The sequence below is a fragment of the Amblyomma mixtum genome, chromosome 3, assembly GCF_055824585.1.
Source record: "Amblyomma mixtum isolate Tamu chromosome 3, ASM5582458v1, whole genome shotgun sequence".
Classification (NCBI taxonomy): Eukaryota; Metazoa; Arthropoda; class Arachnida; order Ixodida; family Ixodidae; genus Amblyomma; species Amblyomma mixtum.
The window spans coordinates 47,002,884-47,016,690 of record NC_143014.1 but is presented as its reverse complement, the minus strand read 5'-3'; the positions used below and the strand labels follow the sequence as shown (position 1 = coordinate 47,016,690).

The 13,807-nt window shown below is 47.6% G+C and overlaps 1 protein-coding gene across 1 annotated transcript in view; it reads left to right on the top strand.

The window, feature by feature from the left end:
- LOC149350046 (snRNA-activating protein complex subunit 1-like) overlaps positions 1-13,807 on the top strand; it is a 43,351-nt gene that overhangs the window by 9,121 nt on the left and 20,423 nt on the right. Inside the window, exons 5-6 of the mRNA XM_089579077.1 lie at positions 8,511-8,624; positions 11,225-11,334. Coding sequence (XP_089435203.1) covers positions 8,511-8,624; positions 11,225-11,334 — 224 coding nt within the window. The remainder of the gene's footprint in view (positions 1-8,510; positions 8,625-11,224; positions 11,335-13,807) is intronic.

Genomic DNA, 13,807 nt, shown 5'->3' with positions numbered 1-13,807 from the left:
GGACTTCCCATCTTACAGCCCAGAAAACTTAGTCTGACAAAAGTGACATTTATTTCGTGAAAAAGAGAGTTTTGTGCACCTGCTTCTTGAAATCTGACCCTACCTCGGTGCTTTCCAAGCTCTACAGAGTGGTCATGTTCTCCTCGCCAAGGCCTTTGCTGCTAGCAGTCTGCTTTAGGAACTCATTATAATGAATAACTAATTGTGTATGAAGCGTTCACGGTAGCTGGTGGCATTTCAGCCACCTCTTTACTGGCGGTCGGGGAATGCTCATACTTTGCATAGGATAGCTTCCTTAGAGCTCATCTCTGTGATTTTGGTGTCCGTATCAATGAAGCCATCCTATGAGACATCCGACTGGTTGTGCATAAAAGTCGCGTTGAAATTCATGTGCGTCTGATCCCCTGGGCTTTCGACGCCGTCATCTGTCGTTCCTGGCCTCATGAAGCTACGAAGGTAGCGTAGTGCACGTTTGCACAGACTGCATCAGCAGCTACACTCTTTGTTGTCTGTGCACTGTCCGCACACAGCAGAAAAGGTTGACAGCCGACTGGATAGGAGTCTCATACCACGGGACCAGCTGTTCCAGCAAGGCATTCCAACTTTTCAAATTGCTCCCATTGATTCATCCCCGACCATGTGCAGTGTAGCTTCGCTTTTAATTTTAAAAAAATATTAATGTAGTCACAGTTGTGAAATCTTCAGGGACCATGTATTTTTGTGTGCCGATTCTAAATATGTGATTTAATTTCATGTACAACAATTCGTTGAGCACTTTCCTTGTTTTTTTTTTGTTTTTTTTTTAGGACCTTTTAAAGGTGCACTGAAGAGGAATCTTAACTTGTATCTTTACTGCTGGAATTCAATCTACACGTTCCGAGCGTTCTTGGAAACTTCGAATTATTGCCGTGTGCGGCCTATTTCCCTAATTTAAGTCCGATTAAACGTCCTGGCTCGTGGAATTTTTTTTTTTTTACTCCCCGTAGACGGTGGGAGGAGTCGAACAACCTTCCAACCAGTCCAGTGGCGGTTTGCGACTCTGCCATCGGTGGAGTGATACGTAGTGATCGGGAAAAGCAAAGAGTCCATGCGTATTTTTATTTCCGTGGGCCTAATTTGCAGCTGTGTAGTCTCTGACTAGATCTATTTATTCACGGAAAGCTAAAAACAAAGTAAAACCGAAAGCAAAGCCGCCACGCGACTGGCTGAAAGGCACTCCATGCGTTTGTCGACTCCTCCCGCCGTCTGCGGGGAATTAAAAAAAAAAAGGCGGGATCCGGACGTTGATCTGATTTAAATTAGGGAACTCAGCCGCACAGGTCAATAAGTCGAAGTTTCTAAGAATGCTTGGAACGTGTAGATCGAGTTCCCGCTGCAAAAAGGCGAGTTTAAATTCCTCTTTAGTGTACCTTTGCAGGGAATATGCTGAAATGTGTGTTACGGGTTCTCGTGACGTAATGGAATGCAACAAGAGTGAAATTGTCTTCCTGCCCATCATAAATGTTTAGTTATAGGGTTTTGAAGTTGCCACTTCAAAAATGCAAAAAGTTTGTATTCCTGTATCTGAAGTAGTAGCTTCAATACCCTATAACTAGAGGTTGGGCTTTTCGGTTTTAAACCAGAAATACCTGATAAAAGTACGCCGAATTCACTTTTCAAAATTCAGTTTTAACCGAAAACTGTTAGTATTTTCGGCTTGCAGGGCACAGCTAGCTGGTTGCTGAATGTGAGTTACACTCACTTAAAGTAGAGAATGAACTAAGTAAGGAAGCCAGGGCCATGGTGCAACGATGGTATTGTAGCATAAGCAGTGCAGTTGTACTATTTAAGGTATTGCTCTGCTAGCTTACAGGCTTTTGCAGACCAGGAAGCACCATCTCCTCACTCTCTTTAGCTAAGCACTGTTTCTTCGCCATCGGCACCTGCTTAGGGCGGTTAGTCGGTTAATTAGTTTAATGAAATGCATGTAGGACATTGAAACGTAACCGCAAATAGGAAAAAGCATGTTTTCACTACCATGACGATTGAGCGGCAGTTCTGTCGCTGTCATCAACACGCAGACCATGTGATGCCCCGTCCTAGCGCTCAACACAGCGCGACAACGCAACGATAAACTACAGTCGCCGACCGTTTATTCGGACCTCACGGGGACCGCGGAAATGTCCGAATAAACAGGTGTCCGAAAAAACAAATTAAGAAAAAAAAAAAGAGAAAGAAATCGTTTATTTGCCTGCACTGGCTGATCCCGGGCTGGCGTTGCATATGTCTCCTCGCCCCATGGAGGAAAAAAAACTAAGGAGGGAGCATGACGTCACGCGGCCAGCATTCGCAAGGCGATTGTTTTGAAGTCGTTTTCTCCCTCAGTTTTTCGCTCTTCGAGCCGGTCCTTTATGTTTTGATTCCGGTATGTTTTAGTGCGCGCGTATGCGCGACCCGCGGCGCGGGCGTCTACAGCAAGGAAGTTGATCTACAGTTAGTCTGCCGCGCTAAATGGCGCACGCGCGCGCGCAGCGGGGCTAGACTTTACCACACGCTATCACGTGGTGCGATCACGGGAGGGGGGGGGGGGGGACACTTTTTTTTTGCTATATCTTTACTTGTTAAGACCAGGCTTCAAGGTTGTCGCCGGACGCTCCCTCCTCAGTTTTTTTTCCTCCATGCCTCGCCCAACGCCGCCTCTCCTCCTCCTCTTCTCCGTTCCTTCTTTCACCACCTCCTCTACTTGCCTCCTCCCCCACATCGTTTCGAGAGCCGTCGGGCCTCATCGCGTCTGCACCGCTGCGTGCTACCACGGCGCTCTCGCGGGCTTGCTGCCGCCGGCCTGGCGTTGCATAAGTCAATGCTCACGCGCGCTTCAACGAAACGTCTTGATACTGCTACTCGGGGTTCAACAGACCCCTGCGATGACAAAACGCCGGCTGTAAGCCGCCCTAGGCTAATATCGCATCTCCAGTGCTGCGTGCTACCACAGCGCTCTCGCGGGCTTGCTGCCGCCGGCCTGGCGTTGCATAAGTCAATGCTCACGCGCGCTTCAACGAAACGTCTTGATACTGCTACTCGGGGTTCAACAGACCCCTGCGATGACAAAACGCCGGCTGTAAGCCGCCCTAGGCTAATATCGCATCTCCAGCGCTGCGTGCTACCACGGCGTTCTCGCGGGCTTGCTGCCGCCGGCCTGCCGTTGGATAATTAAATGCTCATGTGACGAACCGTGTGATACTGCCTTGCTGGCGTTGTTACACAACTCTCTCTATAGTGCAAGCATGCCGAGCATTTAGGTACATCATAGTTTTCAGAATTACTGTAAATTTGTTCACCGATTGTCTCTTTGTGAAGTTATAATTGATGATAAAGTGCCATTTCGTGTTCTTAGTCAACTGAAGGCCACTATAAAATTGCTAAGTTATTCCCGTTAAATAAGGATTTCTCGTAAAGTAGTTGGTGGAGCTAGGCGTTTTAAGTTAAATATGAGCTTTGCAATATTGTTGTTGTTAGTTCTTAAGACGAATAAGCAGTAATTTACCCTAACGAGCAAAGTATTTTGTTCCTTTTTTTCACCAACGCCTACAACACTGTTTATACCTCATTATCACAATTGTTTTTATGACGTGACACGACTGTTCTTACGTCGCCGCGCACGTGAAAGTGCGTGGCGCGAAACGACTGCACCATGTGTCTGCGCATAGGCGACTTGGTGTAGAGAGAGGAACTCGAGTGAGACACAGCGGGAAGCCTCGTGCCTGCATGCTCTGCCGAAGCGCGATTGGTGGCCCCGAGAGGGACCGTTGAAAAAAAAAGCTTCCAAAGGAGCTTTGAGAGAAGAGGAGGAGGAGAGGCGGCGTTGGGCGAGGAGCACTTATCCGGTCTCGGCAGTAGGCTTGAAGAAATCGTGAATGCGCCGTTGTACCCTGTTCTGTTTGCGTGCGATGAGATCAGCCTGAATCTCGGAGAGGGTCGTGCGGTCACTATAGGCGGCTGAAAGCACAGTCACCGCTTGTACAAGCTCCGCGTGCGACGGCAGTGGCGCACTTGGTGCGTCATCTTCAGACTCCGAGTCATCATCGTTCGGCGGGGCAGCAGAAACCTGACGAATGATCTCGTCGTCGTCGAGTTCTGCGCAAGTCAGCACAGCACTGTCAGCATCTGAAAAGGTGTCAAATGAAACAGTGTCCGGAATCGCAATGCCACCACTGCGCAGGTCCCGAAGAACATCTTCGGCGTCAGTAGGGAGCACATCGGACGGCGACAGATCCTGGGGCGCCACGGCATCCGCTTCATCAGGTCTGACAAATCCAGCGTGCCGAAAGCAGTTATGCATAGTGACAGGGGTCACCGCTTTCCAGGCATCTGCAAGCATGTTTATTGCCGACAGAAGGCTAACGGCGTACTGCTTGCCGGCGTCGACGCAGAGGATCATGCGGCTCAAGAGGCGTGTCCTGTACAGGACCTTCAAATTTTTTATGACACCCTGGTCCGTGGGCTGGATTATACTCGTGGTGTTGGGCGGCAGGAATTCCAAGCTGATAGACTCGAGACCGTGGATATGCCCATGTGCACCGCAATTGTCTACAAAGACACCTTCCGGTTTTGAGACTTAAACTTCCGGTCGAGTTTGCAGATGTACTCACTGAAAAGCTGCTGCGTTATCCATGCTTTTGCGTTGGCTTCATACCACACGGGCAGCGACTTCACGCCCTTGAAACACCTCGGGTTTCTCGACTTTCCTATCACCAGAAGCGGAAGCTTCTCCGTCCCCGACATGTTGCTGCCTATCATTACGGTGACGCGCTCTTTGCTATGCTTCCCGCCGTGACGAGGATCGCCCGACACAGAAAGGGTCTTTTCGGGCAGCATTTTATAGAATAGAGCTGTCTCGTCGCAGTTAAAAACATCGTCCGGCGAAAACTGGCGCAACAGCGACTCCAGAGTGTCCGAGCGATAATTTGCAACAAGGGTCCGGTCGACGGCACCACTCTCGCCACACATCCTCTTGAAAGCGAGGTCGTACCGTTTTTTGAAATTTCGGAGCCACCCGTCGCTGAACATGAAGCCCTCGATGTTCATCCGGAGAGCGAGCGTTTCTGCCTTCTGCTTCAGGAGGTCTCCCGAGGCAGGAATCCGCTTGGCGACCGTGGCACACAACCACATGTGGAGAGCTTCTTCGAGCTTCGGGTGGCTGCCGTCTCTAAAATTTTTCCTTTCCAGGCTGGAGGAAGACTTCGTCGCTTCGCCGAGAATCTTTACCTTGTTGCGGATGTAATCCGAGACCGTCTGCTTCGAAACACTGAATTCTCGGGCAACTTCACTTTGAGACCGACCGCTCTGGACCTGTTGCACAATGGCGATCTTTTTCGCCATTGACATTGTGGTATATTTACCACGCTTGCCGGCTTTCCCCGGCGCAGACTCCGCGGGCACTGTCGGCGCCATTAGACACTTATGCCACGTTGAACCAACGCAAACTCGACTCACACCACCGCACAGTCACGCAGGCATAAACGGCACAAACTAAAAACGTGGCCTAACACCAGCGTCGCACGCGGATAAACAAACAAAGCGGCTCCTGGATTGCCTTGAGATGGCTTACTAAGCTGCGGCCGGAACTGGTGTGGCGCGCTACCGAACCACGCGGAAACGATGATGAGCGGGAATTTGCAGTAGCGCCACCTCGCGGGGAAGCAAGGAGGCTCAGTTCAAAACAAAAATGGCGTTGAGCGAAGTGAACCGCGCGTCGGTGAGCGTCGGTGCGGCAAGTGCTGCCGGTCGAGTTGGCTCAAGGAGTGTCCGAAAAATCAAACGAGAGGCTGCAAGATGTCCGAACTTTCGGCAGTTGTTATACATTACGGTCTATGGGGAGAGTGGCGGTGCCACGAAGCAGTCTGAATAATCGAGCATGTCCGAATTTTTGGAGTCCGAAAAATCAGTCGGCGACTGTAGTTCTATGAAGTAAACCTCCACTTCCGTTTTGTCTTCATTTAACTTGAGTTACTCTTTTATTGATGGTAGAAATTTTTTCCACAAGCACAGCTCCAGGTATATTGCCATTTTCACCTTAATTACTGCTAAATGGATTGTTCAGGATGCAGGGGTGGGCTGCGCCAATTGCGCCATGCTGTGCCAATTTGATCTCCTGCGCCTAAACGGCAATTTACGCCCATTGCAAGTATACAGAGCCAAATTTAGCCGAGTGTTATTGTCGGATGGGCAACACTGAGCACTCGCTACTAAACGGACGTAACCGCATTGGCATCGACAGTTGGGTTCGCTCTTGGAGGAAGGAAAAAACTGGAGATAAACGGCGCTAAAACTGGCTAAAACAGCGGCCTCGCGGTAGGCCCGGCTAATGGCAGACCGAACCGACAATGGTTCGTTGTTTAGGATTCCGGACACCTTGTCCTGGAAGCGACTGCCAGCGCGAGTGGGATGGGTAAATGGCACGCGAAAAGAATTTTATTTACCGGAGCTAATTTAACAAACGAATTACGAACTTCTTACACGTGGAGCTTCCAGGGAATGGACACCGGGCTTACTACCCGTCGTGCAAGGTACCGTCGTGCTCGTACCTCGCACGCAGTTGATGTTGCTTTCACTTGGCCTGGCCAGTTGCGGGGTTACATCTTCACAGCGGCGCGGCCGGTGTCTCCTCGCTACTCGCACCTTTCACAGCCGTACACAGCAACGCGTTCACGCAGATTTTCCACAGCCTGCCTTGCCTGTACTCGCGTGCACGCTGGTGCATTTTTTTTTTCATATACGCTTGGGTAATAAATTCTTGGTGCGCATTTACGGGAGGGTGCAAATTATGTGAACACCTTCTTGTTGGTTTGGCTGTGGCAATTTTCCGAATTTTAAAATCCACCGGTTGGCGGGTATTGATTTTTTTTTTTTCGGTCCTGACATAGTATATTTGAGATTCTGCTGCACTCTTTTGACGGTTTTGACGAACTGTGTCCATTATGTTGTTTTATTTTTTTTTCTGAATTGAAATTGATAACAGCTAATTTACTGCAACTACTGTTTGGAGCAGCTGCCACTTGTCTATTTTTTTATGAACTCTAGCATATATCTTTAGAACAATTGTAGTCCTTTTAAAGAATTCTGGCCTGTAGGATTGATGGTCAATATTTATGCAGTTTTTGGACGAGCTGCTAACAAAATTTCTCTCGGTCGCATTTAAATGTCGCCTGTCTGCTCCAAAAGTGCTCCGAAATAGCCTACAAAGCTGCTCCAAAGCTGCTCCAAAATAAGACTTTTGCTGCTCCCGTGCCTGCTCCAAAAATCTGGAGCCTGCTTCCACCCCTGAGGATGACAAAAATAGAGAGATAGACTTTAAGAGACTTTTGACCACACAGAATTGCTACTTTGTCACCGAAAAAAGTCAGTATTTCATTTGTTGAAAAAAACTAAGAGTAGTCTCCTCAAATGAAAACCGAAAAAAGGCCGCCAAATTTTCGAAAAATAAAAACCGAAAAGTCCATTCCCTGCCTATAACTCAAGTTCTATGATGAGCAGGATGGCAATTTTACCCTTATTGCATTCCTTGCTATCAAGAGAACCCAATGGCATGCATTTTGGCAAGTTCTCTGTGGCAAAGTTTCTAGAAAGCTCATCACTAGAAACTTGCATTACAACAACATGAGTGCTCAACATGAAATTCAATGACAATAAGCGGCATGCAAAAATACATGTTTCGTGAACATTTCATAATTGTGACTACTTCAGTAAAAACTTTCTTTCAAGACCAGGCTCCTCCCTTAAGTGGCTTTCACTTGTCTGTTTATCATTGATACAATTGCGCAATGCAAACAAGGTAGAAGAGTGCATGCTAGATTGATTTGCCTGGTTAAAAGCTGAGTGAGGTCAGAGCTATGTGTCAGTGGCATAAATAGACACACACACGTGCCTTCACATCCCAGTGTGAATAGTTCTGCTACTGAATGTCAGGTTGCAATACCCAATTCTGGCATTATGGCAAAATGTCTGTGTGCGGTGCACTGTCTATGCACGCTGAAGTACGTCAGGTGGTCAAAATTTATCCAGGCTTGTCGTGGCATTCCTCATTACCTAAGGGCCGCCGCGGTGGCTCAGTTGCTATGGTGCTCGGCTGCTGACCCAAAAGACGCGGGTTCGATCCCGGCCGCGGCGGCTAGAATTTCTTTGGAGGAGAAATTCTAGAGACCCGTGTACTGTGCGATGTCAGAGCACGTTAAAGAACCCCAGGTGGTCGAAATTTCCGGAGCCCTCCACTATGGCGTCTCTCATAGCCTTAGTCGCTTTGGGACGTTAAACCCCGCAAAACCAAACCATCCTCATTACCTAAACCTTGCACACCAACCACCTCATTACCTAAACCTTGCACACCAACCATACTTCATCCAATGTGAATGGATGAGCATGCCTTTGAAGTATTTAAACAAAAACTGGTGTATCAATTACTGCTCAAGAGCTTGTTTGCTATGTTTTTGCTGTTCTGTTACAATGTTCATAACTGACATTTATGGTTATTGCAGAAGAGTCCCTACCATTTCTTCGATCAAGAGGAGGAGGATGACGAACACACTGCCACACTGCAAGCTGAGTTGCTTTCAAACATGGGCAAGATTTGTAAAGGTGGTTCGCTCCAGGTATGCAACAGTGTGTGATAAAAGCTTTTTCACAATATGTGACTAATAGCTGAGTGCTCTACTAGAGTGCCAAGTCTGAAAGCAGAAACTTGTGAGCAGTGTGTGCGCGTGTCAGTGGCATTGCTAGGGGGTTAAGGACAGCGCGGGATGCACACAAGTGAAGGGGTGGGTGAGCACTGACTTTGGTGGTGGCGTGCCTCTTAGAGAACAACCCGGAATGAGCTCACAGTTTCAATTCTGAAACTCACAGCCTTTATGACTATTTTTCTGAGTGTGCACACTCTTTCTAAATACCTAGGCTATGGAGACACCTCAAAGTGACTGGCACCAAATTTGAGAAAAGGCCAAACATTGGACAACATTGGACTTTGTTATGTGCATAATTCAGTGGGATTTTTTCTTCTGACACAGCCCTTTCGCTAGAGCTGCAATTATTCCTGGCGATATGGCTCTCTCCACAAGAGGGGTGGAGCTCTATTTGAAGCATACCAAGATCTTGGAATCTGCTGTCAAATTCTTTTATAGGAATATTGAAGTGCCATGGAAATATCAGCGTTAATTGTTATTACTGGGTTATACTGAAAAAAGAAAACATGGCTAACTTTAGAGCATTTAATGACATGAAAATCCTGGAGGGGCTCGATTGTTCTGCCTGTAAAGCTCGTTAATTTGGATTTCAAGGGACCGGAAAAAAGTGTTTAAATTATTGAGGGAGAGAGAGAGAAAGAGACACTTTAAATAATAAAGGATAGGCTGCCTGGTTTTGAGCCTAGCATGCTACTCTAGGCTATAATTGAATGACACTGAAAAAACAGGAACCTCTTGCACCATGCAGTGACCCCGCCATTGCACCAAATGTGCCAAACCGGAAAAGCTGCGCCATCCTGATAAAAATGCAAAAATTGCGCCAAACTGTTCCAAACTCTCTGCTTCAGAATTGGACGACACCTTGCATTGACAGTTCAGGCAGACGTAACCTCAGATATGGCCGCCATTTCACAAGGTTAAGGTCCGTTGAAGACTACTTGTCACAAACATTACTGTCGCGCATCATTCTTATAGCGCCTTTCACGGTGGGGACGAATGGGTTGGTTGCGACAGCAATGCCCGCTCATGTCTATATTAGGCCGAAATAACATACTTTCGGTTGAAAAACGACCTCCACAATATTGTTGGCGTCTATTTGAGTCCGAAAATTCGAACTTTTAGACGCCACAAAGTCCTAAATATCTGTCGTGAAAATGTACACGTTCCTATGAGGTGCGCGATGGTTCCTCAGCGAGGTCCGAAATATCACACAAGTCCGAAATGTTAGAGTCCGAAAAATTGATCGGCTACTGTATGAATGAGTTCCCCAAACTCATTCGATTGTAAACATCATTGGAATATAATGATATTAAATGTTCCTGTGTAACAGCCGATTAATGGCACTGCATGCTAATGCCATGCGATCTGAATGTCATTAAATTGAACAATGTGACAGTGCTATAATTTTTTAACTATCGCTTGTAAGGTGCAAAAAACAAAACAAAAGTGTGAAACCAGTGAAATATGCATATTTCTGTACAGTGGAACCTCGATTGTACGACGTTCAGGGGACCGCGCGAAACCGTCGTATAATCGAAAATCAAAGAATGCGGCCAGTGGCGCTCGGCCTTGCGCCGAAAACTGTTGACCGGCTTCAAGCCCGCGGCAAATACGCCAATCAGATTAAAAAAGACAAAACCCAGCATTTGTTTGAAACAGATTTGCAAAAAAATCTTTATTACCGTTAAAAAAAAATCGGTAATTTTTTTTTTTTGCACCTTTGCCCAACCTCGGCGCATCAACTTTCTTTCAAGGGCTGCCACGTCCGGCAGTAGGTCGCCAACATCGTCGCGCGCGCAAGCAAAGCGCCGGATGTTGTCGATGCTCTGCAACACATCCCCTTAACTAGGAATGGGAGCGCAAACAAAAAGCGTCGTGGACGCCTCTGTCCTCGCTTGGGCGAGCGCGGCCTCGCCCGCTTATCTGTTTTTTCATCAGCGTCGGCTCCTGCGGAGCATCTGTTGCTGCATGCTGCGATGGCGTCTTATCTTTTCTCTTTATCTTTCCTCTGATCTTTTAACTCTCCTGGGCAGCGGTGGTGGCTTGGCTCACGCCAGTAGGCGGGCTCGTCTACTGGCGGGCTCGTGCGCTTTCCTTTTCATCCTTCTCTCAGTCGCAACAACAACAGGCAGGCCTCCTTGGGACTCCGACTGCACAAAACGGGGTGCTTAGATTCGCATGCAAAGTTTTCTTTTCAAGAAATTTTTTTCCGAAAATAGGGGGGGGGTGCTTAGAATCGCGAAAATACGGTACATCCCGGCCTGCGTTTGCTGACGACCTTTTTTGACGGACGGTACGAGTTAGCCGTCGTACGAAGCGGGGTCCTTCTAAAATTTGCGTCGTATAACCGAGGTTTTTAATGCATTGTCTCTATGAGGGTTTTGCCGGGACCGCACAAATTCGTCGTAAAATGCGGGTCGTCGCATGACCGGGGGACGTATAATCGAGGTTCCACTGTACTTGGCTCTTCATATAGTTTTGTTAACTGCATTTTGCTACTATTTTCTTTACAGTGCGTGGAAGAGATGCATAAAGAATATATGGCGCAGAAGGCTAAACTGCCATCTCCTGCTGTTGGAGGCCTCACCTTGGTCGATGAGAACGCAGCTGAAGGACTGATCAGGTGAGTTCATCATTTGTTCATGTCAGGAAGTTCATAGATGGATTTGCATTTATTCTGTGAGAGTGATTAGTCTGTGTGATCACTCGAAGCCATCTTTTACAAGTTAAAGGTTTATCAATTTAGTTCTCTATGAGCAGTCATACATTTCAAACATTATTTGGGGGAGTGGGGCAGAGTACAAATGGATAGTGTCTAAGCTCAGTTTCCAGTGGTCTCTGGCACTTCTCAGCAGCGGCCTTGTCTGTTTGTACAATTGATTTTGTCAAATTATGATGTCCATCTGATCTTCTACTCCATTTTGTGAGTTTGGAGACGGGAATTATGACGTATGTGCTGCTGCATGTGATGCAGATTGCACCGTATTACTGTATTTTGTGTCGCCTCTTATGAATGAACCTGCGTATTCATTGGTACCTTATGGGTCAAATGCAATATATACTTAATATCAGGGGTGTCACGGGGAAGTATTTTGGAGCCTGTTCTTTTTTTTCTTTTGCATCAGCGACATAGTACAAATAAATACAGTTTGCAAATTGGGCGCCAGATTGGCACGGAATACGCTGCATGCTGAAGGAAGAGGCGCAGGGTGCATATTGTTAGCTACGAAGATGATTGCTCTGCGTTTTTTGCCAAAAAGATCTGCTCCGGTTGCTGTCGAGGCAGATGCATTTTGTGTTGTTTCATGAGTTTGCAACGTTGGCCAAGGTGCATGAATCCATTACGCTTGGCCCATACAATGTTTTTATTAAAAATTTTGCTAAAACACCTCACATTATGCTTGGCGAACATGTCCTGGAACCAGCACATTCAATCATTATTGGTTAAGCTAAGCAAAGCAGTGGTCATAATGAACTGGCACCAAAAGACTCTGCTGGCGATGATTAGGAGATTGCTTTATGATACCCCTTTCGGTTCCTTTATGTGTTACTGTGTGCTGGCTTGGGGTAATACTACAGAACACACGAGAAAGGCAGGAAAAAGACAACCGTAATGTTGGAAGTAAAAGAAAACCTGTACCGTATTTACTCGCATAATAGGCGCTTTTTTTTCCCAGAAAATCCGGCTCAAAGTTCGGTGTGCGCCTATTACGCGGGGTAAAATTTCCGGAAACTTTTTGACTCGTAAAATTGAACACACCGTGTAAACGCACTCGTGTACGGGCCGCACCCCGTTTTCGCGAAGAAAATATTGAAAAAAAAAAAAAAAAAGATCCATGTAGGGCCGCACCGAAACTTTCCAGACACACGCGGGAATAGCCTTCGGAATGCACGCGTCGAGGCCTCCGCGATCGGCTCCGGCTGCGCGCAACGGCCGCTTGATCGCGGAGGCCACACACGCGCATAGGAGCTTCCAGACGCCGCCCACGGAGGGCGCCCAAGGCCAAGCTCCTCATCATCATCGTTTTCCTCCACCGGGAGCTTTCGCTATCTAGTATATCGCCATCAGCATCACCAGCTCGTTTTTTTTTTGTTGTTGTTGTTGCTGAATGCCGGGATTTGCGGTAGCGCGATAGTTTATGGCTTTGCCGTGGAGCATTGCTGTTTTAGCTCGAAGGGCTCCCAGCTACACGGCTGGGAGTTTGCTCTCGAACACGGCAAGTGGAACACGGCAAGTGTACGGCAGGTCGGAAAATACGACATGGCCGAGAAGTGCGGCAGTTGAGACTGCGGCGTCCCTAAATTTTTGTACGCGACTCCAAGCGCCGAGGTTTTCGTGGGCCTAAGTCGGGAACGTTTCCGGCTGGAGATGAAGCTTTCCAATCTGACGATTAAAGTGAGCATCCCTGAAAACTGTGTGCGGCTGTTCTACGCGATGTCGTTGTACGTGCTGTGGGTCCGCAGCAGCTGCGACGGCAGCAGCACTAGTGAGGACTAGTAGTCAGTTCAGCAAAAACTTTGTTAAAATAAAGATTGGGAAGCGGGGGGTGGCGAGGCGTCAGCTTTAAATCGTGTAAATAAGTATTGATCACAGTGCCAAGTTCGGGATGCGCCTATTATGCGCGGAAATAAAAAAATTTGAATTTTCGCGCCCTAACTTGGGGTGCGCCTATTATGCGAGTGCGCCTATTACACGAGGAAATACGGTAATTGGTGGCACAACAGGCGTCCAGCTAAATTTCGGTACGTTTTGGGGGCTTCACGGCTATGCGCTCTGCATGACCGTATGGTTTTGTTACGCGCCTCGATTCACAAGGGCAGAGCAGCATGGGACCTCCAAGTGAGGAAAGCTGCAAATGGGCCTAGTTGATTCATATTTAACTTCAATAGTACACTACTCATGGGAACTAACTATACTGGACGCAAAAATGAGTAGCACACTGATGAAGTTAGACACCCAAGTGCTTCTCGGACGGAGTTTGTGCAACGGCACGCAACTGCGACAAGGAAAAAAGAGCTGTGTATAGTTAATGTTCCATGCACCGTTGAGCGTGTTCGCTTCGTCAGCGTACCAAGACGCTGGGCTGCATAACCAG